This window comes from Tetrao urogallus (assembly GCF_951394365.1).
Source record: "Tetrao urogallus genome assembly, chromosome: 20".
Taxonomy (NCBI): Eukaryota; Metazoa; Chordata; class Aves; order Galliformes; family Phasianidae; genus Tetrao; species Tetrao urogallus.
The window spans coordinates 595,206-617,253 of record NC_136833.1 but is presented as its reverse complement, the minus strand read 5'-3'; the positions used below and the strand labels follow the sequence as shown (position 1 = coordinate 617,253).

General features: G+C 59.2%; 3 protein-coding genes across 3 annotated transcripts; 1 reads left to right on the top strand and 2 right to left on the bottom strand.

The window, feature by feature from the left end:
* Positions 1-780: 780 nt before the first annotated feature.
* On the top strand, positions 781-10,321 carry POM121 (POM121 transmembrane nucleoporin; the record flags this gene model as incomplete). Its single annotated transcript, XM_079545038.1, is given in 14 exon segments — positions 781-802; positions 805-1,096; positions 1,180-1,371; positions 1,474-1,644; positions 3,060-3,140; positions 3,453-3,624; positions 4,377-4,468; positions 5,295-5,365; positions 6,072-6,199; positions 6,595-6,697; positions 7,013-7,195; positions 7,484-9,127; positions 9,919-10,047; positions 10,227-10,321. Coding segments are annotated over 14 exon segments (3,375 nt in total).
* Positions 10,322-13,323: 3,002 nt separating this feature from the next.
* Positions 13,324-16,169, bottom strand: NSUN5 (NOP2/Sun RNA methyltransferase 5; the record flags this gene model as incomplete). Its single annotated transcript, XM_079544997.1, has 10 exons — positions 13,324-13,429; positions 13,550-13,702; positions 13,804-14,008; positions 14,101-14,279; positions 14,462-14,577; positions 15,015-15,153; positions 15,429-15,537; positions 15,603-15,777; positions 15,867-15,989; positions 16,077-16,169. 10 exons carry the CDS (start codon positions 16,167-16,169, stop codon positions 13,324-13,326), a joined length of 1,398 nt encoding a protein of 465 aa, XP_079401123.1.
* Positions 16,170-16,366: 197 nt separating this feature from the next.
* TRIM50 (tripartite motif containing 50) lies at positions 16,367-20,438 on the bottom strand (the record flags this gene model as incomplete). The annotated part of the gene is made up of 6 exons (XM_079545255.1): positions 16,367-16,965; positions 17,207-17,331; positions 17,620-17,642; positions 17,977-18,207; positions 19,044-19,139; positions 20,034-20,438. The coding sequence occupies 6 exons, from the start codon at positions 20,436-20,438 to the stop codon at positions 16,367-16,369; spliced, it is 1,479 nt and encodes a 492-aa protein (XP_079401381.1).
* Positions 20,439-22,048: the final 1,610 nt, after the last annotated feature.

Here is a 22,048-nt window from a genome sequence, read left to right as displayed (position 1 = left end):
TGGGGCAGCCAGCCATGTCCTTGACACCTCCTGGCCGACCGAGACCGGAGGGGTCTGAGCAGCGACATCCCCCCATGTCTGTGCCCGGACCTCCCCGCAGGCAGCACGGCCCCGAGGTCACCCCGAACCGCAGAGGGGCGACAGCACCTCGCGACCGGCCGCGCCATCCCGCACCTCCGCATCCCGGTCCCACGAAGCAATACGAGCCGAGCCGCCCCTCTGCTGCGTGGCGCGGGGCCCCCAGCTACCTCAGGCCTGCAGGCTGCGTCCAGCAGGGCCCGGAGTGCCGGGGGGCAACGCGGGGACGCGACGCCGCGCTCTCAGAACTTCTCCTTTTCCTTTTGTAACTCGGCCGAGCGCGGGGCGGCAGCAGCACGCGGTCGGCGGCGGGGACGGGCACGAGGCCGCGGGATCGTTTTTCCATTGTACGATAACGTCGTGTGGTTTCGATTTTTAAATAAAGCCTTCGGCCCAGCGCGCCCGAGCCAGGAGATGTGCGGGTGGGACGCGGGGCCCGACGGCGCTCCTCCGCGTCCCGAACCTCCGCCGGTACCGCGGGCTGAGATGTGGGGAGGCGCGGCGGGGGCAGGACGGAGCGGGGCTGCGTGGCGGGGGCGGCTAGGTAAGGGCGCGGGTTTTGTAGGCGGGGGACGCGGACGCGCAGCCCGGCCGGCACCGGAGCGCGGCACGGCGACGCGCGCGCAGCGGCGTTCCCGGCCACGAGGCAGCGCCGCCGCCCCGCCCCGCCCCGCCCGCAGGCCCCGCCCGCCCGCGCGCTGCATGCCGGGTTGCCGCTGCTGGCGGGCGGCGCGGCGCGGCGCGGGATGGCGGGGGCCGGGACGGGCGCGGGGCCGTGGGGGCGGCGGAGCGCGGCGCTGGCGGCGCTGGGTCTGGCGCTGGCGGCGCTGGCCTGCCTGGCGCTGTGGGGCGCGCTGCTGAGCGCGGCGGCGCTGGGCGCGGCGGGGGCCTGGTGCGCCACGAGGCCCGGCCCGCCCGCACCGCGCCCGCCCGCCAAAGCCGCCGCCAACGGAGGCCCGGCCGCCCCCTCGGGCCGCTTCGCGAAGGCCGCTCCGCTCCGCCCGGGCTCGGGGCCGTGGTAAGCGGGGCCGCGGGGCGGTGCGGGGAGCCGGGGGACGGCGGCGCGGCGGGACCGTCGCTGAGTGTTCCGTGTGTCCGCAGCGCTCCGCCGCAGGCCCCGCGCCGCCGCTATCCGCTGCCGCCGTCCCGGAGCGCCGTGCCGGGCGCGCTGCCCGCCGCCTGCTGGGACGGCGTCGTACGGAGGAGCGCCGCCTGGACGCGCCGCGCCGGCCCGGCCCGCAGTCCCGTCACCGTGCGCATCGGCCGGCCGAGAAGCCCCGCCCGCAGCCCCGTGTGAGTACGGAGCGGGGACCCCGCGGGGCGGAACCGGGGCTCGTTGCGGCGGGCTGTCCCGCCGCCCTTTCACTCACCCCGCTTCGTCTCGCCTCCCCCCAGGCTGGAGCAGCTCCTCTCGCCGGTCGCCCTCCTGCCCGGTGGCGGCCCGGACCCGTGCGCGAAGGAGACAGTGCTGAACGCCATCAAGGAGAGCAGGAAGAGGGTGGTGGAGGAGGAGGAGGATGAGGAAGAGCAGCAGGCGCTGGGTAGCGATCAGGAGAGCAAACGAAGGTACCGAGCCGGCAGTGCCGCCCGTGTGAAAAGGGCCTGGCGCTTCGGTGTTGATAGATGCTGCGTGCACGAGAACTGTGCCTGTGGCAGAAGAGTGCCGTGTGCCCCTTTGCATGGCCTTCTTGGCCGGGTCAGAGATCCTTCTGGCACTCCTCCTCCTCTTTGAGATCAAAAGGATATGACTTAGCCTCTGCCTGGGCGTGTCTGTGGGTCAGGTGTGTGCCCCGTGCCACTGGGATGGAGAAGTGTGGAGGTGGCCAAGGGATGCCTGGCAGGGAGCCTCCACTGGAGGGAGGTGACTGCTGTCCCCATGGGGTTTGAAGGCTTTTGGGGAGCTGCTTGTGTGAGGGCAGGCTGAAATTCTGCTTGTCGGGGGTTGCTGCTCTCCCCAGGCATTAGGGCTCCAGGTAGAAGCACTTTAAAAGCTCTTTGTGCTTCCTGTAACTAGTAAAAGCAAGGTAAGGCAAAAGGGAAGACAGGAGAGGCCTCTGTTTCCATTAGGCAAGGTCAGTGATTTCCAGTTCTGAGCTATAAGAGAGGAGGGTGCAGTGCCTTTGCCAGCACACTGGAAGGATGGACGTATGTCCTGGATGCCGAGCTCTACTGCAGCCTGTGTGACCTCCCGTACAACACACTGCCTTGGTTCTGTGCTCCTTGAACTCTCACCTTTGCTTGGTGTGTCTGAGACCCACAGGAGCTGAGCTGGATGATGCAGGATGGGCACATGAGCTTTTTTTTCCCAACATGTCAATATCTGTATCTGCCACAAAAACCAGTCATTGACAACTGGCCTGCATGAAGAATGCTTGTAGGTAGAAAACCTGTAATTTCTGAGAGCAGAAAGGAGCCTGCATCAGCTGGAGAGCACTGGATCAGCTGTGCAATGGGATCAGATCACTCAGGGCTGGAGGGGACCTGAACTAAGTGACAGGGCTTGCCTGATGCCCCCAGCACAGCATAACAGCAGGCTTGTTGTATGGCCTCCAGGTTTCACTGTGGGAGAGGAGGACTTCATTTCTGACTCAAACCATTCAGGAGCTGGCTAGGATGGGGTAGGAGATCTGAACTACAAGGCTCCATTGTGTAGCTCAGCTCCTCTGAAACATTTTAACTTTAAATAATGGATTTGAGCGAAGATTTCTTTAAATCAAAACTACTCAGCACAGCAAGCAGCTGATGGAGCTGTTGGAACTTGGGAAGCAGCTGGGGTTGAGAATCAGTGACACAGGGCTGGGTGAAGGGAAAATCTGCAGGACTTGGATAGTGGAATGGGGATGTCTTAGGTGTTAGGTGGCAGAAGAGCAGTGCTCTCCCAGTGCCAAGCCTGCCTGGGAGGAATTCTGTGGCCAGGCTGAGAGCACGTGCTCCTCCTTGTTGCCTTCTCCCTGTCACAGCTTCTGCCCTCTCTCCTGCAGGCGCCATGACAGCAGCGGAAGCGGGCAGTCAGCATTCGAGCCCCTGGTTGCCAATGGTGCCCCCGCCTCTCTCATACCCAAGTGAGTGTCCATCAGGCCAAAAACAATTAGCTGAGGGACGAGTGTGAAAGCCTGCAGGCTCTGGACGAGGTGCTGGTGGAGCCCAGCTTCTGCAAAGGATGGCAGTAGCCGTACCTCATGGCATCATTCGGCCTCGCAGCTGTGCTGAGCGGGTGCAGGCTGGGGGCCGTGGGGCTGCTCTGCTGCAGGGGTCTCTTCCTCAGCTCTGTGCTCTGAAAAAGAGCTGCTTTGCTTCCTCGACGTGCCCTGCGATGAACAGGCCTATGGGTAGGATGGTGGGGAGATGCTGAAATTTTCTTTAATGTTCTGCAGGCCTGGCTCTCTGAAGAGAGGCCTTGCTTCGCAGTGCCCCGATGACTGCTCAAACAAGAGGTCACGCACCTCCTCCATGAGCTCCCTCAACAATACGTACACCAGTGGAATCCCCAGCTCTCTGCGCAATGCCATTGCCAGCTCATACAGCTCCAGCCGGGGCCTGACTCAGGTAGGAAGCACTCCTGAGGGCACCACTGCAGCCATGTGTGGCACAAAGCAGCTCGACCCACCGTGTGACTCAAACCTGGCACCAGCTGTGGGGTGAGGAGGTGTCACTGGGATGACAAGATCTAGGGAAAAGGAAGGCGATAGAAAGAATCCCTTTGGTGTGCTGCCACCTTTTCAGCTGGAGTCAGCATGGATCACAGCCGTGTGTTCCTGCTCTGACCCAGGTCCCCTTGGCAGCTGCAGAGCTGTAGTAGAGCACTGCTTGAATAGGTAGGCTTGTGGGTGTGATGGTGGGACATCATCGTGGCTAGCAGAGCTGTGCTGTCTCTGTGGGAAAGATAACACAGAGGAAGCCTTGGGAAGGGTGGGTTTCCTGTGAGAGGGGTGAGGTTGAAATCCTTGGAGCGGGATCTGCCCTCTGGCAGGGACAGGTAGCAGCACCTGAGGCCACCAGACAGCTCTGCGCTGTGCTTTGGCCACGACTGTCCCTGATCAGCAGCATCCCCCCTCCTGTCCTTGTGGCTGTCAGGGCCCAGAGGCTGCTTGCTCACAAAGCAGGTTTCCTTCAGTGTGGGCAAACCTTGCAGCACTCCACGAAAGGTGGAAGGGAGCTTGGTGGTGATGGAGGGAAAGTGAAGCTGTGAGTTCATTGGGTGCAGTTCTGGGAGGAGACGTTCAGCATAGAGCAGGAAAGTGGAATGCTCTCCTCCCTCCCTGCCTGTGCACTGAGTCACTGCTCTCTCTGGCTTCCAGCTGTGGAAGAGGAGTGGTGTGAGCGTGTCCCCGCTGTCCAGCCCCGCATCCTCCCGTCCCCAGACACCAGAGTGGCCTCTCAAGAAAGCCAGGTAACCAGCCGCCCGCTGTCCCAGCCAAGAGGAGGGCAGGCACCGTCCCAGCTGTCCCACCAGGATTGTTCATGAAATATTGGCTGCTGGTGGCCCTCCAGTGTGCTGGTCCCGTTGGGTTTGCACTAGTTCAGGTCCCTGCCACCTTGTCACACTGCTGTCCTGGCAGTGCTGGAGCAGCAGCGCTGCGCCATCCTCATCCCTGCCCTGCTCTGGGACTTGGTTAGAGATGGAAGTGTTGTGAGGTTGCCACAGAAGTGGTGTTCTGCTGTGGCATTGCTGTGGGTTCCCCGAGCCGCCAGAACTCAGGAGGAGACAGGTACTGATTATTGTTGTCTCCTCAAAGGTAATTTACAGGAGCTACACAAAATATGTAAAAATAAGATTGCATTTTAGGGCTTTCCTTGTAGTGCAAGCCCTTGTGCTCCTCTGTCTTGGCTCAGAGGACCAGGCTCCAATGGGAAAAGCTTCAGTCAGAACCAAAATTGGCACAGCCTTGTGCACTGAAAGGAGAGGAGCCTGTGAGAGGTGCATTTCCCACCAGAACTGCTGGTTGCCACTCTGAGGTTGATTTATCCTGCAGAACACTGGGGGTGTGTAGACAGGCACCAAGCTGTGCATTTAGAGGGAGAAGCAGCTCTGTGCCTTCAGCTGCTCTTGGGCCAGTGCAGGAAGCACAATGCTGTGCCCGTGTTGTCTCAGGGTTTGTTGGATGGCTGCCTCGTGGGCCAGGGCTGCTGGTAGGATTCTGTCATGTGTTTGGCCTCTTGGGGGATGGGGCTACATCTATGGCTTGATCCTAACTGGCTTTCTCCCACTGGTGCAGGGAGGAGGAGTCGCATCACTCCAACACTTCCACCCCAGTGAAATCAGATAAGGAGCTGCAGACAGAGAAAGGTGAGCATAAGCACAGCTGTTCTGCGTGGGGTTGGATGGGCGTTGGTGTACACAAGCAGTGGGGTGGGACATCTCTTAGGTCTGCAGGTAAGATTGGCTTGAGACATCACCAGGCAACTTGGAGTGTGATGGTCCAGGGGTAGTGGCAGTTCTGCTGCCCTGAATGGGTTTCCAAGTGATGAACAAGAGATGCCATATGCCAGCAGATGCATGGGAGCTGGCTTACAAGAGGGAGCCCCTCAGCTGCCCCAGGACCTACTGTCAGCCTCAGGGCAAGGTGTGCCATGCCGAAAGAGCCCTGATCATATTCCAGGCTGAGCCCGTTCCAATGCTTTCTCAGCCTAAACGAACAGGACATCCTGTGTCCATCTCAATTAGCTGCCTGGGTCCTGTGGTGCAGCACTAGATGTGGCTCGTGTAGCCTGCCTGGTTTGTGATTCAGGTAGGCAGATTGCAAGGGCAGTCTGGGGAGTAGAGAAGGAGTTACTGCCCCGCTGAAGGCTGGCAGGCTTTTGTACCAGGCTGCCAAGATGTGCTGCAGGCAGCTGCTCTTCAGGCTCTTGCAGCCTTGTCGTCAGCTCAGAGCTGTATCCCTGGCTCTGCCTTCAGACTGGGTCACGCGGAGAGGAGTTGGAAGGGACGAAATAGCCTGGCACGAGCCGGGCTGTTCCTCTGCCCAGAGCTGGCTCTGACTTGTCCCCTTCAGCAGTGGTGGAGACACCTGTGCGGAGGAAGCGCGGCTCCCTGAGCCCTCCAGCTGCATCGGGGAGCAGTGGCAAGCGCAAGCGGAAGATCCAGTTGCTGTCGTCTCGCCGGGGGGACCAGCTGGTGCTGGTACGTCGCTGTCTCGCAACCCCTTTTGCCCTCCTCTGGAGATAGAATGTGCTCACTGCAATTTCTGCAGGGCTGGGGGGAGACTGACCTGCCTGCCCTCAGGAAGGAGGCCCTGTCCTTGGCGGAGTGGGAAGTGACGCTATCCCCAGCCCCAGTGTCTGGTGGGCTGTGCGTGATTGTGCCGCCTGCTGCCGGACCAGGTAATGGCCTGGGGAAGGCCGTGCCCTCAGCGCCAAGCCGGGGTCTTGCGGAGTGGGGACCGGAGCTCCGCGGTAGCGTGCTGCGGCAGAACCAGCTGCTCCACGTGTCTTGCGACGGCCAGCCTTCACCACACCTTCAGAGAAGCTCTGCCGGCTTCCCTGAGAAGGAGCTAAGCCGCTGCTCTCTCTTGGCAGCCCCCGCCGCCTCAGCTGGGCTACACCATCACGTCGGAGGACCTGGATGCGGAGAAGAAGGCAGCGTTGCAGTGGTTCAACAAGGTCTTGGAGGATAAGGCTGGTAAGGGCTGTGGGCAGACGGGGCACCTGGGGTACAGCAGGGAACGGGGAGGGGTAGGAACAGGGGGGCATGAGGCTAGCTGGCAGTGGGGCATCTGTTCACAGACCAGGGATGCTCCCAGGCGAGTTCTATCTGGTCCTTGGGTCTGAGGGTGCTGACAGTGGTTGTGTCCCAGAGCCTGCAGGGTCATGGCTGAGGTCCCCCAGGGCCAGAGCAGTGGGATGTTGGTGTGGTTTTCTCTTTGGAGAAGCTCTGCTAATGGATAGTGCCCTACAGCAGGCTTACAGATTCTGATTTCTTGCTTCCTTCTGTTAGATCCAGTCCCCAGTAGCACCACTGCAGAGACCATGCCTGCGTCCAGGCCATTAGCGTTCACAGTGACCACAGGGGCCTCCTCCTCAGCACCTGTGTCAACAGCTCCTGTCACATCCAGCAGCAACTTGCTCCTGGACAGCCTGAAGAAGATGCAGGGCAGCCAGGCTGCACCTGTGCCAGCAGGTGAGGAGGAAAGGGGTCAGTGGGATGGGATTGTGGCAGAGCAGACTCAGCAGCAGCTCTGTATTCCCTTTGGGGGAGGCAGGCTGGAAGATCCCTGTTTAAATGCTCTTCTGGACCTGAATCTGGAGGAAAAATTGGGGGGTGCAGCCAATGGTCTGGGTGTGAGCTTGTGGGAGTGCAGGGGGCTGCATTTCTGGGGACGTTTGCAGAGGCAGAGCGGCTGCCTGGCAGAAAGTCTTTCTATATGTTATTCATTATCCCTAAAAAAAAGAAAATTAACCTTTCTAGACTCTTCTGGAGCTGCGATAGCATTCCAGCCGTCTTCATCAGCATCACAGCTGCCTGCTCCTGCCGTGTCACTGGAGTCAAGTTCTCTACCTGCGACCTCTGCTGACACCAAGCCTGTGTCTGTGCTAAGCACGGCTGCCCTTTCCGTCTCCCCTGCCTCGGGGGCACAGCCTGCCAGCAGCGTGGCACCTCCCGCAACCACAGAGCTGGGCCCAACCCCCAGCAAACCTCCCTCCGTGCTGAAGCCGAACATCCTTTTTGGGGCACCAAGCTCCCCTCCTGCCAGCCAGCCGGCGATGACTGCAGCTGCTGCAGTGCCCACCACGACCCCTGTCTTCAAACCCATCTTTGGTGCTTTGCCGAAAAGTGAGAGCGCAGCACCGGCTACAACAGGCATCTCTGCTGCGGTCACTGTGTCTGTGAGCTCAGCCCCTTCCTCGGCACCTTCCACCACCACTGTGTTCAAGCCCATCTTTGGCAGCGTGACGGCGACTTCATCTCCAGCAAAGGTCTCTCCTTTTGCCTTCAAACCGTTGTCACAGCCAGCTTCAGCTGCGGAAGTGCCAGCAGCCTCCACAACCACGCTGGTGGGATTCACGGCTCTGCCAAACGTCATCTTCACCACCGCAGCTACAACTGCCACCACGCTCAACTCCTCCACGGATGCCACCATCAAACCAGTGTTCAGCTTTGGACTCAATCCGCCTGCCTCCACCAGCACCAGCCTGACAGTGACCGCCACCGCAGCCACCAGCGCGTCGCAGCCCTTCACGTTTGGTGGCCTGTCCAGCTCTGCCACCAGCACAGCACCCACCTTTGCTACCCCAGTGTTCCAGTTTGGAAAGCCCACCGCAGCCACTGTCTCTGCCACCACCAGCGTCACAGGAGGCCCTGCGTTCGGCCAAGCACCTGCAAACTCAACAGTAGCCACAACCACTGCGGGCTTCAGCTTATTTGGAAGCACCACATTGACATCTTCTGCCCCGGCCACCACAGGCCAACCGGCGCTGACGTTCGGCTCCTCCAGTTCAGCTTTTGGCAGTACTTTCAGCACAAATGTGAAGCCACTGCCGCCGTATTCAGGGGCAGCAAGCCAGCCCGCATTCAGTGCCGTTGCTGCAGACAGCCAGCTGCCCGCCAGCAAGCCCGCTGCGGGCCCTGTTGGCTTTGCTCCCCCGTTCAGTTTCGGGGCGCCCGCAGCCCAGTCCACCGCTCAGCCGGCGTTTGGCAGCAGCGCTCTGCCGACCTTTGGCACCGGCGGCACCCAGGCGGCATTTGGGACCACCACGTCGGTGTTCTCCTTTGGGACGGCCACCTCTACCGCAGCCAGCTTCGGTTCCGGCACCCAGACCACAAGCAGCGGCGTTGGCACCGCCGTCTTCGGCACCGCGCCGTCTCCTTTCGCCTTCGGGGCGGCCGCCCAGCCGGGCCCTTCTGCCGGTGCCTTTGGGCTCAGCGCACCCGCCCTGAGCGGCGCCTCCCCTGCGGTGCCCTTCAGCTTTGGGGCTGGGCAGAGCGGAGCGGCTGCAGCTGCCGCACCATTTGGTTCTTCCCTGACGCAGAGCACGCTGGGAGCGCCGAGCCAGAGCACGCCGTTCGCCTTCACTGTGCCCAGCACGCCCGATGCCAAGCCCGTGTTTGGAGGTGAGCTGCTTTCTGTCTGTCCCTTTCCATGGGCTCTGCTGCAGCCCTTTGAGGGGTGATGCTTGTGGAGCATGTGCTCCCAGATCCCCAGCCCTCAGTGGTGGAGGAGAAGGGTCTGCAGCCCTTCAGTGTGGTGCCCCTTGGCCCCTCTAAACGTGCCAGGCCTCTGCTGAGCCCAGCTAGCTGCTCTCCTGCCTGAGAAACCACAGTTTAGCTGATGTTTGAAATCACGCAGAATCACAGAATGGCCCGGGTTGGAAGAGACCTCAAGGATCACGAATCTCCAACCCCTGCCACACGCAGGGCCAACACCCTCCCGATTTCATACCAGCTCAGGCTGCCCAAGGCCCCATCCAATCTGACCTTGAACACCTCCAGGGACGGGGCATCCACAGCCTCTCTGGGCAGCTGTTCCAGCACCTTTCCACTCTCATAGTAATCAATTTAAGAGTTTCCTGGCGAGCAGAACCCCTTGCAGCCAGTGATTGCGGTCTCCTTGCTGGCTCTCTGGACTGTTCTCTCATGGAAACATCTTGCCTCCCATGAATTTGCAGCCCACATGCTTGGAAACTTTTGGTCTAGAAAGATGGAAGCCTTTGTGCTTCCCCCTGTTGTGGGAAGGCACAGGGATTATGATGAGAAAGCAAGGGAGTTTCTTAGTGAAGAGGCTGTGCCTGGTGGGGCGGCTTGGCTTCAGTTCCTGAAGGAAATCTGCATCCCAGTGCCTGCGGGTGCTGCTGGCTGCCAGAGGCTGCGCTCAGCCCAACTCACAGCAGTTTGTTGCTTTCCAGGAACTCCTGCCCCCACCTTTGGGCAGAGCACCCCTGTCCCAGGAGCAGTGGGGAGTGGCAGCAGCAGCCTTTCCTTCGGGACGCCCAGCGCTCCTGCCTCGGCCTTCCCAGGAGTCGGCACGTCCTTTGGTAAGAGCTCAGGGCTGGGGGGCTGCAGTGGGATGGCAGCAGGGCCGGGCTGGGCTGTGTGAGCCGGCTGTGACACAGTTCTGCGTGACAGGTTCACAAGCAGGCTTTGCAGGAGGCCAGCTCTTCAGTTCCCCCTCTGCCAGGCTGTGCTGTGACCTGTGGCTCCTTTCTGCTTCCAGGTCCATCAACTCCAGCGTTTTCCATCGGGGCAGGATCCAAGACCGGCGCTCGGCAGCGGCTGCAGGCACGGCGACAGCACACCCGTAAAAAGTAACCTGGGGCTCAGAGCCCCGCTGCTGGCTCTGCAAGGAGCACAGTGTGTCCCCTGGGGCTCTGCTCAGAGCGCTCCCCAGCACGTGAGCGATGGTGCCGGGCCGTGTCTTCGTGGATGCTGGCCGGGACAAGATAAACCAAACTCTTCTTACTTGAACAGTTCCACAGCCAAGGCTGGATGAACCTCTGTACATATCCACCATGTTTCCTCCCTCCCTTTGTTTTGCCATGTTTCATAACGTGTAAATTTTTCCCTGTTGCTTCTTATAGATGTTCTGAGCCCCTACCCCCCGTCACCGTCACCCCCAGCATGGCACCAGCACGTCCACACTCAGAGCCTGAGGCTCCTGTTCTCTGCCACGGGATGTGGTCTTCACCAGGCCCAGAAATCTTTCCCCACTGTTGAATCTCATGGCCTGGTGAACACGATCCCTCTGCTTCAAGCCACTTGTTGCCATCTCTGCAGAGCACGAGGCTGCGTTAGCACCCAGCCCTGTGAGCGTGGCCGTCCTGGTGTCACAGGGGGTGACACTGCTGCGGATGGGGGCTGAGCCCACTGCCGCCACTCAGCAGCTCCTGCCAAGCCTCTGGTTGAGGCGTGGGGTGTGGAGCTGGCAGCTCTGTGCTGCCTCCCACCTCTGTTGGGCTCCCCCCACCCGCTCGCTTCAAGCCCTGTCTGTTCTGCTTTGTTTGTGCTCCTGTTTTAATGCGCTCATTGAATCGAGTTTGGAGGAAGAACTGAAGCGTGTGTGTGGCGGCATGTTGGTTATGCCGGATTTGCTGTTTGGAGTTATTTTTTGGGGTGCCCATCCCTTCGTGGGACGCACCCTGGCTAATTGGATGTTGACAGTAGCATCACTGCGTGGCTGCTCATGCTGGGTGAGTTCTGTCCCTTTGTTGTGACTGAAAGAAAGGCAGCTGGGGCGGGGGCCTGGCCTCTGCAGCCTCTTCTCTTCCTGGACCCCTTCTTCTGGGCTGGAGCCATGTTACCACCTCAAGTTCCTTTGGCACCACCAAAGAAAGGAGCCCGGAGTGGGTGGGTTTGTCCCCTCTCCAAACTGGAATGGATTTTCACTTTGAGCTCATCCCCATCCATTAGTTCCTATGAGCTCCAAGGAGCTGCGGTGCTGCCCCTGTGCCCGTCACCCCTGGGAGCCCAGTGAGGAAGAGGTGACTGGAGCTCTGGTCCCCGTGGCTGAGAGCTGTGCCCGCAGCTCCCCTCTGCCTCCAGTAATGCCTGGCTGCCGGGTTTTTTACTCTCCGAGCCGTGTGAGTGTGTGTGTCTGCTGAAGTCTAAATTAAAAAGGAAAAAAAAAAATATTTAAACATTTTTTAACAAAATAAGAATTTATTTTTATATTTAAGCTAAATTGCCTTTGAATTCCTTCAAGCTTGGTTCAGTGAGGTTGCTGACCGCAGCGCTGTTGGTAGTTCCCCGTTCTGTCGCGCCCCAGGGCAGTGGCTGTGCTGTGGGACAGGGCTGCGCTGGGGAAAGGCAGCTGTGTCCCAGGGCAGGAGCCATCTGCTCCCCCCAGGCTGTAACAATATGTCCTTGTTTCTCAAATGTGATGTACGTGGATGTGAATAAACTTTTTTTTTAATTCCCCTGAAGCTGAGGAGCAGGAGCTTTTGCAGGGCTGGGAACAGATGAGGGGTATGGGGCAACCCCCCCCAGCTGGGGGAGGAGGGCTGGGGGGCGCAGCTGCAGGCTGCCACTTCTCCTGGGAGCACTCCCAGCTGCTGCAGTTGGTGTGGGCTGTCCTCACCTCTGCAAGACAGAGAGCTGAGGGCATGTAGGAGCCTACTGCAGGGTGGCCCCCAGCATGGCCAAGGATGCTTCAATGCTGAAGGAGCCAAGCTGGCTGCACGTGCCCTTAGGGGTGCAGAGAGGTGCTTAGAGGAGCTGGTGCTGGCAATTCCTCCCTATCTCCAGAACCACAGTTGTGGTGTTAAGGGATGAGTGAAGACACAGAGGGAGCTGGGCCCAGGGCTGGTAGGCTGCTTGGTCACACAGGGCAGGGGCTGCCCCTTCTCAACCTCCCTCCTTAGGGCTCCAGCCACCACCTGTGTGCAGAGAGGGCTGACAAGCAGGAGCGAAGGTGAGAGCACCCTTGGGGCACGCTGGCTGCCTCCAGAGAGAACAGAGCTCCAGCACAGCCCCAGCTTTTGGCAGGGTCAGGCCTGAGGAAAGCTCCCCTCTCCCTGGGCTGCAGCATGGGGATGGCTAGGCTGGGTTCTTACTCAGAACTGGAGGCTTGGACCATTCCTGGTGTGGCTGGTAAGGATTTAGAGTGAACATGCAGTGTTTTTTTCCTTGCTTCTTATGTCACCAATTTAAAATAAAAAGACTTTCTTGTCTGGCTTGCTTTTGTGTGAGGGCTGAACTGTGCTCGGGATACTGTTTTTCAGCTCCCTCTGCTTTGCGCAGTGCTGCACTCCCTCCTCATTCAGGCAGAATGCTGCAGGGGCAAGGCAGCATTCACCTCCCCTCCCACCTCACCTGGATCTTGGCATGGCTGTCACACAGCTGTCAGCCTGAAGGCCACAGAGGGGCAGGTCTGGGCAGGGTGCACTGCACACACATAGAGAAGTCCCCCAAAGGATGACTAATCGCCTAAAGGAAGGGCTTATCACTGTAAGGCAAAAGCCTTTTCTGAAACCCCAGATAAGGGTTAGGTATGGAGTTCTAGGGGCCTATAAAGTACTATACTGCCTTTACTCCAGCTGGAGGAATCCAACTCCAGAGGATAAGGAAACTGCTGTTGTTTGATTTGTTTTCTTACAGCTGCCCAGCTTTGGGGGCACCTATACATGTGCAGGAGCAATTTCCACTCCTTTGCCTGTGCGTGCATCAGGGAGCACCAGCCCTACTGCTGAGGCCTGGGTCAGGAACTTACAGAAGCTCACCAAGCCAGCAGCTGGTGAAAAGCTTTATTTCTGTTACTCAGTGCAAGGGCTACAGCACAGACCAGCTCCAGAAACCAGCACTGCATGCTCCTAGAATTATTTCACACGTTGCTTTTTCCTCCTCCTCTTCTTGGGAGGAGCTGCTCCTGGCTCTACTCCCTCTTCTTGCTGTAGGCTCTCTTGAGTGGCTGCAGGCAGGGAGCTGCACACAAGAGCAATGATAGTTGAGTGGTTCATGCCACCTGCAACACCGCAGCCTTCTCAGCAAGAAGACAATGCATTCCAGGCAGCCCTGGGCCCACTTCTCCCCCGTTTCCTGCACCTGGGGACAGCAGCTTCCTCCCCACAGCGCTCCAGGACAGCCACAAAGAAGCCCTGTGTGAGCGTATCTGCAGGAGAGGCGCGGAGGCAGCACTCAGCCCCTGGGAAGGTAGCAAGTCCTCGACAGGGCCAGGATGGGAAAGCATCCACTAGCCTGCAGAGGGGACAAGGGACAGCACTGAGTCCAGCAGCAACACACAGAGCTACCAAAGGTAACAGACTCCCCAAGGCCTGTTCCTCCCTGGAAAGGAGCACCTGAAGGCCGATCCTTGCTCCTGCAGCACTGCGTGCACCACGTCCTCATTCTCCTCTCGGTGCACTGAACAGGTAGAGTAGGCCAGACGCTGCACCGCCGGGAAGCGCAGCGCGTGGCTCAGGACCCTGCGCTGGAAGCCAGCCAGCGCCTGCAGCCGCTCTGCACTCGGGGCAGCTTCCTCCAGTGGCAGCCGGGCCACCATCCCTGCAGGGACAGCAGCCGTTGCCTGTGGGTCTGCCCACAGAAAACCCAGCTGAAGCCTCTAACAGACGAGATGGCTGAAGTCCCCACATTACCCGAGCCGCTGCATGACGGGTCCAGGAGGATGTATTTTACTTTGCTGTATTTGGGATCGTGGGGATCAACTGTCAGGAAGTCCTGCTGGGCCAGCTTGAAGCTGGTGACCCCTGCCCGCATCAGCATGGTGTTCATGGTAGCCAGGCGCTTGGTGTCCACATCAAAGGCAAAGATATGCCTGAAAAAGAACCCAAGGGGTGTGAACACCCAGGCCAGCCCAAAGGCCGTGCTGTGTAAGCTGCTCGGATGCATCCACAGCCTCAACATGCATCTGCAGCTCCTTCCACATCAGCCCTGCAACCTTCTCCTCAGAACTGGGCCACCCAGTCTGTTCCGGCCCTGCCACAGCCTTGCACTCACCCCTTGTTCTTCAGGATGGCAGCCAGGTGGCTGGTTTTGTTCCCAGGGGCAGCACAGGCATCGATCACATGGGAGCCAGCAGAAGGGCTAAGGAGGAAGGCTGGCAAGCAGCTGGCCTGCAGGAGGACAGGGCACAAAGAAAGGTGTGGGCTGCCAGCAGTTTCTGCAGTAGCCACTCCCACATCCTCCTTGGGACACAGCAGTTGCTGTGGAGTCGCATGTTTGCACACCACCCAAACCCAGCTCTGGGTCTGGAGGCCTCTTACTAAATGGTGGGAGCAACATCGCATGACCACAGCCCAGCTCCCTATGGGGAACTCCTACAGTGCATGCTAGAGCCACTTACCCCCTACCCACAGGCTATGAAAGCAGAGCTGAGGGGGATCCCCACAGCCTCAGCCTGTGCTCATAGCTTCTGCTTAAGCTGCTTAAGCTAAACGCTGCAGCAAAGCAGCTCCAAGCCCAGTCTCAGCATGTAGGAAAAGGCTGAGCCCCCACTCCTGCCAGAGGTCTTTACCCCTGTGCCGCAGCCTCCCGTTCCCCAGCTCCCAACCTTGTCCTGCAGGATGATGTGTCCTGACATATAGAGCCGGTTGTCATGGAAGTCCGTCTGCGGAGGGAAAACGAGCAGCTCCGGGAGGTGAAGATCCAACAAGAATTTCTTCCCAGAAAGGATTTTCAGCTCTTCCACGCTGCCCATACAGACAGAGGATGAGCACAGCTCAGCCTTATCACATTCAGCACCAGAGCCCTCCTCCAGAGCCCAGGTGCAGAAATCCCTGCACCCCACACCTCTGCCCAACGTCATTACCAGGCAGCACCCAGAAATAGAAGGTAGGAGCACACCAGTGGACACCTCAACCACCAGCACCACCTCTCTACCACTCACCCACCGCACCCCACAGGGGGTCACTGCCCACCCACCCACGCTGCACAAAGAACCCAAACAGCACCAGGCCCAGCCCACCTGCTCGCCCTGCCCAGGAAGGAGTAGCCCTGGCGCTTGAAGAATTCCACCACATCATCCACGCACGTTTTCAGCACGTTCACCCGGACGTAACGTGGCACCTGAGGGGCTGCAGGGTGTGGGGTCAGCCCCGGCCCCGCCGCGGTGGGCAGCGCCCGGCCCGCACCCGCTCACCTTCCGGCCCGGTTCCCGGCGCCGGTTCCAGGAGATCCTCGTTGCGGCTCACCCCGCGCCGCACCTTTAGCCGGGCCAGCTCGGCCTCCAGCCGCGCGCGATGCCGCCGGGCCAACGCCTTCCAGCGGCCGCCGCACTTGAGGCCCTTGCCGAAGAGCAGGTCGTACACCAGCACCTAGGGCAGGCGGTGAGCACCCGCTGCCGGGGAGAGCCGCGGCCCCCAGCACGGCTCCGGAGCCCAGCACGGCACGGCCCGGCCCTCACCTTGGCCAGCAGCGGCGGCAGTTTCTTCTCGACGCGCAGCAGCGCGGCTCCATCCAGCAGCGCGTCCAGCACCGGGCCGTAGCGCAGCGTCTCGGCCACCAGCGCGTACAGCTGCCGGGCGTGCTGCGGGGCGGTGGCACCGGGCGTTCAGCGCCGCCGCTCCGGACCCTTCCCCAACCACCTGCCCTCAACCCCGGCCCCGCTGCGCACCGGGAAGTCGCTGCCGTACACCAGGCTCTTGAGGCCTCCCTCGCCACGCTCCAGCCCACTCAGCACAGCAGCGGCCGCGCTGTACAGCGCCATTGCGACGGCCAAGTCGCCCCACGTGCGCCGGATAATACGTCACTTCCGCCTCAAGCCACGCCCTTCCCGCAACAGCGAGTCCGCCTCCGTGACCCCGCCCCCTTTCCGCCGCGGCCCCGCCCCCCGCCCGCTCGCAGCAGCTCGGCTCGGGCAGCACAGCGGCAGCTTTATTCAGGACGGCGCCGCGGATCCGCGCCCTACGGCTTGGGGGGCTCCTCCGCCGCGGGGGGGCCCTGGGTGTGCCGGCCGGCAGCGGGAGGGGGCAGGATGATGGGAGGGGAGAAGGGCCCTCGCTCCGGCCAGCACAGGTCCACGATGGGGTAGAGCTGGCCCTGGAACTCCGCCTGGAAGGTGTAGATGGGGCTGAGCTCGTCGGGGCTGTCGGCGTTGTAGAAAGTCAGCTCGCCCTTCTCGTAGTGCAGGTAGATCCCGATGCGCTGCGGCCGGGCGGTCAGCGGCAGCGTGGCCCGCGGGGTGCTGAAGGCCTCGTAGACTTTCCCTTCCTTGAGGCCGATGAGCCACACGCCGTTCTCGGGAGACTTGCTGAGCTTCCCTTTGCGGCTGACCGTGCCCTTGATGATGCCCACGCGCCAGTGGTTCCTGGTGCCCACAATCACCTCCCAGTAGTGCTGGCCGCAGGAGAAGCCCTTGCAGGTGAGGATGCAGTTGCTGGAGTCAAAACGCTTGGGGTTGCTGTCCCGGCGCTGGTACAGCCCGCACTGCACCACCGTGTCACCCTTGAAGAGTTCCAGCAGGGGATGTGCCGTCACCGGGTCCAGTTTCAGCATCTCTGGAGCTAAAAGGAAAGCAGGCAGACTCCAGGCATGCTGCTGGGAGTGCTGCTGAACCCGAGCGGACTGCTCAGACACCAGAGCAGGCGCTACCAGCATGAGATGCTGAACCAGCCAGTGCTCCTGGAGCTCTGCTGCAGGTGAGCAGAGCAAGGCAGAGGCCAGGACATGGGACGCTGGCTGGGCAGTCTGTCCTGGCAGCACAGCCAGAGCTGCCCACACGATGCCGGCTGGGGAAGCTGGTACCTGGCAGGACGTGGCGGTGCAGCCGCTTCCACACGGTCATCTTGATGTCATCTTGGTGGAAACAAGGCTTGAATGATACGGGACTGAAGATGGCATCACCTGGGTGTAGGCTAGGAAGCTCTGACCTGAAAAGACAAGTGCAGCCATGACAGAGGTTGATGGAAACAGCATGTGTTCTTTTCTCACCTTCTGCTGCGTATGATGGAGCCACTAGTGTCTCTGCAGCTGCTTTTGCCCTCTTCTGGGGCTGCCTACATGGCTCTGGCTGTGGCTCTCCATCTCAACAGCAATGCCCACAGAAGTGAGCAGGGCAGAGTGCCCACACCAGGCTGCCCCCACAATGCTGAGGTGCTCGCTGACCTATGTGCTGCCATTCCCACTGGTGCTGCATGCTGCTGGGTCCCATCACTCACCTGAACTGGTAGGAGCTGTATTTCTGGAAAACAAAGAGAAAAAGTTAGTGGTGATAGACTGACACAACAGCAGCTCCTCTGCATGGTCACAGCTCCACACATCCATGTCCTGGGTCAGAGAGGCCAAGGCTCTCCTCTCCTGGGAGATGAATTCTGATGGACAGCTCTCTGCCATCTGGGGAAGCCTGTGCTAGACAGAAGGCACCTCCATCTCACACCTCATGGTGTGCTAGCTATGTTTGGTGAGGGTTCTCGCTGCCCAAGGAAAGGCCCAGGGCTATGAGCAGTGGCTGATGGTGGGAGAGCCTGGCTGAGCCTTGCCGCCTTCCTGAGGCAGTCGCTGGTGGGCACACTCACACGGATGAAATCAAGCTGACTTTCGTTGCTGAGTGTCTCCAGAATGCTCTGCATCTCCTTCAGCCTCTCCAGGGTGTCTGATGTCTGCTTGACCTGAGACTCAATGGAGGCGATGAGCTGGGCCGCCTTCCCCTCCACACTCTCCAGGAAGGTGGCCTTCTCCTCATCGATGTACCTGTGCAGCTCCTCAAACTCCTTCTGGATCACCCACTTGAAGACATCTGCCTCATTCTGCAGGGAGACAGCAAGCGGCTCTGCAGCACTGCCTTCCTACATTTCCTGCACCCACTTCCCAGTTTCAGAGATGCCAGCAACAACTTCTACGTGTCCCAGCATGCTACCCTGCATTTGTCTTCCAAATAAAGAGCAGCTCTTCACAGAGCTGCAGATGTTACTTCACCCGGCTGCCCTCAGCACCGTGGCACCCCTGCCACATACCTCTCTCCACCCAGATTTTGTCTTGATGTCCCAACTAGCTTGATCAGAGCCTTGAAAGAGCTTTTGGATTCCTCTGCTACCAGGGAACAACCTGGGTTCTGCACTAAGTTGGGGGAATTCAAGCTCCAGTTTCATTTGGCTTCTAAGGAGCCCAATTCAGAAGCTCAAGCCTCAAAAAGTGATACTGAGAGATTCCCTTGAGATGTCTATTGCATGGAAAATGGGTACACAGCCAAATGAAATGTAAATTCGTTGTGAAATTCTCAGCATTCTAACAGGGAAGCCTGCTCTGAACAGGCTGTTCTTCATGTGTTATCATCTCCAAGGGCATGTGGGCAAGAAGCTCCTGCCAGGACTCTCAGTGACGTTATGTCTCCCCTGCAGAAAACCCCTCTGGCTTTGCCACCTGAGAGGGCTCCATCACCTATCCTGAAAACAGGGCTATTTTAATCCCCAGTATTCCTGGAGAACAGGAATCTCAGTAGGAACAGCCCTGCCTACTGTCCTAGGGAAGGGAGAAAAGGGAGAGGAATGGAGGAAGTGAGCTGAGGAGACCCAGGAGCAGAAATTGCTCTGATGGTTGTGTGGGAGGCAAAGAGCTCTGGGAAGCCGGCTCCTTTGGCACTCACCGCAATGCGGATCTTGTTGTTGATGAGCTTGCTGAACTGTTCATCCAGGTTCCTCTTGCACCGGTGGACATCGGTTAGCAGCACAGACAGCTCCTCCTAGAAACACAACAGCTGTCTTGAGGAACCTTGTGGCATCCTGCTTGATCGCAGGCTCTGCCCCTGTGCCTGCCGGCCCCCCGAGGAGCCCCGAGAAGCCATGCCCTCCCAAGCTTCCTCTAAGCTCTATGGGGTTCTGCACATCCTGCTGATCTTTGGTCTGACCTAGAGGATTTGGGGGTGCCAGAGACAGAAGAGCACTCAAAGCACAGCCCCGAGCTGGGTGCTGCTGGCCAAGTACTCTTGCCAGGAGCACTGCAGCTCCACTCCACATCTGGCACCCCATGAAGACAACACTCCAGGTGAGCAGTTGCAGCCAGCATCAAGTCTGCAACGCTGTGTCAGTACTGGACCTGGAGCCTGGCTCAGGCAGTCACGTTCCTGGTGCCTCCTGCTCTTATCGCCTTGGTGTCGGGAGCTGAGGGGAACGGTGGCCCTGTGCCTTTCCACTCCTTGGGCTTTCATGTGATGTTGGGCAGGGGACACCAGCTGTTTACTCTGCCAGGCTGGTGCTCCTGTTTTCCTCCCTCCCTGCTCTCCTTTGGCACCTTGCCTCAGCCCTTATCTCCAGACTCCCTTTGATGGTATTTGTAAACAATCTTGAAAGGCCTCTATGACTCACCCTGATCCTCAGCTGCCCTCCACTGTGGTTCAGCCACCAAAAACATGTCTCCTCAGCCAGGGACATGCTTGGCTTGAGAAATGGCTGGCCCCAGCCCAGGGTCCCTGCCCCACATCTGCTTGTGCTATGGGGCCGTGCTGCCCACACTGGCACCATTTTCAGCCTCTTTACTGAAGGACAGGAGATGCTAATACTGCCATACTCGGGGCTGAGACTGCTACAGATGTCCTAATCCTCACCCCAGGGAGCCCTCACCACCCCTGCCTGCCAACCTTCATCCGACAGTATGCGGTAGAGATAGGGGTGATCTTGTGCTGCTTGTGGTTGCCAATGGTGCCGCACAGCCCACAGATCACCTCTCGGTCAGCCTCGCAGAAGAGGCTCAGTGGATTGTGGTGCATTGGGCAGGACTCTGGGGTGGGCTCTGTCTCGCCCCTGCTCTGCAGTGCCTCAATGATGCGGGCCAGCGTGACATTGGGTGGGGAAGCGCTGCAGTCCACGGATTTGCGGCACACGGGGCACAAGAACTGCTCATCCAGCTCTCCAGACAGTGACAGCACACAGGACTTGCAGTAGGAATGCCCACACTGCAGCATCAGGGGCTCCTTGAAGACCTCCAAACAGATGGGGCAGAGCAGCTGGTCCTCCAGATTATCAATGCTCATCTTCCGAGCCATGCTGCCACCTTCCAGCAGCCCTAATGCAAAGAGCAAGGCAAACACAGATGAGCAAAAACAGAGCTCGGCACTTGAAGAAGTGAAGAGATGCCTCAAACACCTTTGTGTCCCATCAGCAGTTCAGACAGTTGTGAGCTTGTCATTAGACTCCACAGATAGCATGAGATGCTCGTTTAAATCTGCAGTGTTCTGACAACAGGAGACTGCACATGGTCAGGCCTTCTGGCTCTGCCTGCAGTGGCAGAAGGCACCACCGAGCTGATCCTCATCTAGAACCTTTCCTTCCCTGGCAGCTGTGTCAGCCTGTAGCTCCCTCCAAGGGAGACCTGCCTGCATGCCAGGACTTGGCAAGGCTGGAGACAGAGCCAAGAAGGATCTTTGCTGAGAAGTTCTAGCACTGACTCTGGCCTGTATGAACTTCTACAGATCTCCTTGGTTCATTGTCTCAGCCCCTGCATGTCCTCAGGACTGGCATTAGATCAAGTGATGCATCTGAGCAAAAGCAGAATGAAATCACAAACAGCATTTTTATGTTCAAGACAGAGAGAAACCACACAGTACAACTTGCAAAGTTAATTTTGACTGATATGAGGGTTGGGAGTTCGAGCCACAGTGTGTAGGGCTGTGACTTCAGCTTACCCCCTTGAAACAATGTGGTTTCTGATCACCAGTGTTCCACACTTGGCCAGCACCCACAAAAGACACAAGTCAAAATCTCTGCATTTCCCACCAGCCTTACAGCCACACGTGGCCATTCTATTTAAGAACTGTGTGGTTCATGCAACATTGATTTCCACACAGCATTGGTGGGACATAGCCACCAAGACCTAGAGTCCCATGGGCTCTGCTGCAGTCGGACAGGTCGGGCATCGCCAGGCAGACAAGCCTGGGTGGCCCAGCCCTGGAGGTGACCCTGCTCTAACTGTGACAGCATGACAGAGTGTGCATGCCTGCTCCTGAACAGAGGCTGGCAGAGAGCACACATCAGAGCCTTTGTGGTCTCCCTGCTCACATGGAAATAAATCTGAAGTCAAAGACTTGGTAGTTTCCCCAGGGAAAGGGGAGGCTGTGACCTGAGCTCAGCTTTTATCAGGCACTGCTTATAGGAGCTCAGCAGGGAATCAAGAAAAGCGCCATTGTCAGCCCACGAATGGTCAGCCACCCACACGAGACCAGCTTCAGCTGCTCCCACTGCTCTCAAGGAAACCCCGTTAGGTCCGACTCGCCACCACTCACGTGCCCTGTGCCGCCTCCTCTCTGCCCTGGCTCGGCTCTTCCTGGTGCACCACACCTGATGGATGTCCCTCGGCTTCTCCTGACTGAGCTGAAGAGTTCAGCTCCGTCACAAGGGCAGACGTGGCAAGCAGTGGGTCAGTGGCCCCTCAGTGTGACAAGGCGCAGTGCTGGCCACCTGGTGACTGCTCCACTGCGTCTTCAACCCTGCAGAGGCTGCTCCAGGGTCATCGGCAGTGTGCGCAGCAGTGAGGCCGTGAGTCCTCCTCTCCTGGGCTGTGACGATGGAACCACACCTCCTCCTGGCCCCCGAAAGGCTGACCAGCACTCTGTGCACCAGTACAAACACACATCATATGACTACAGAAACTTGATAA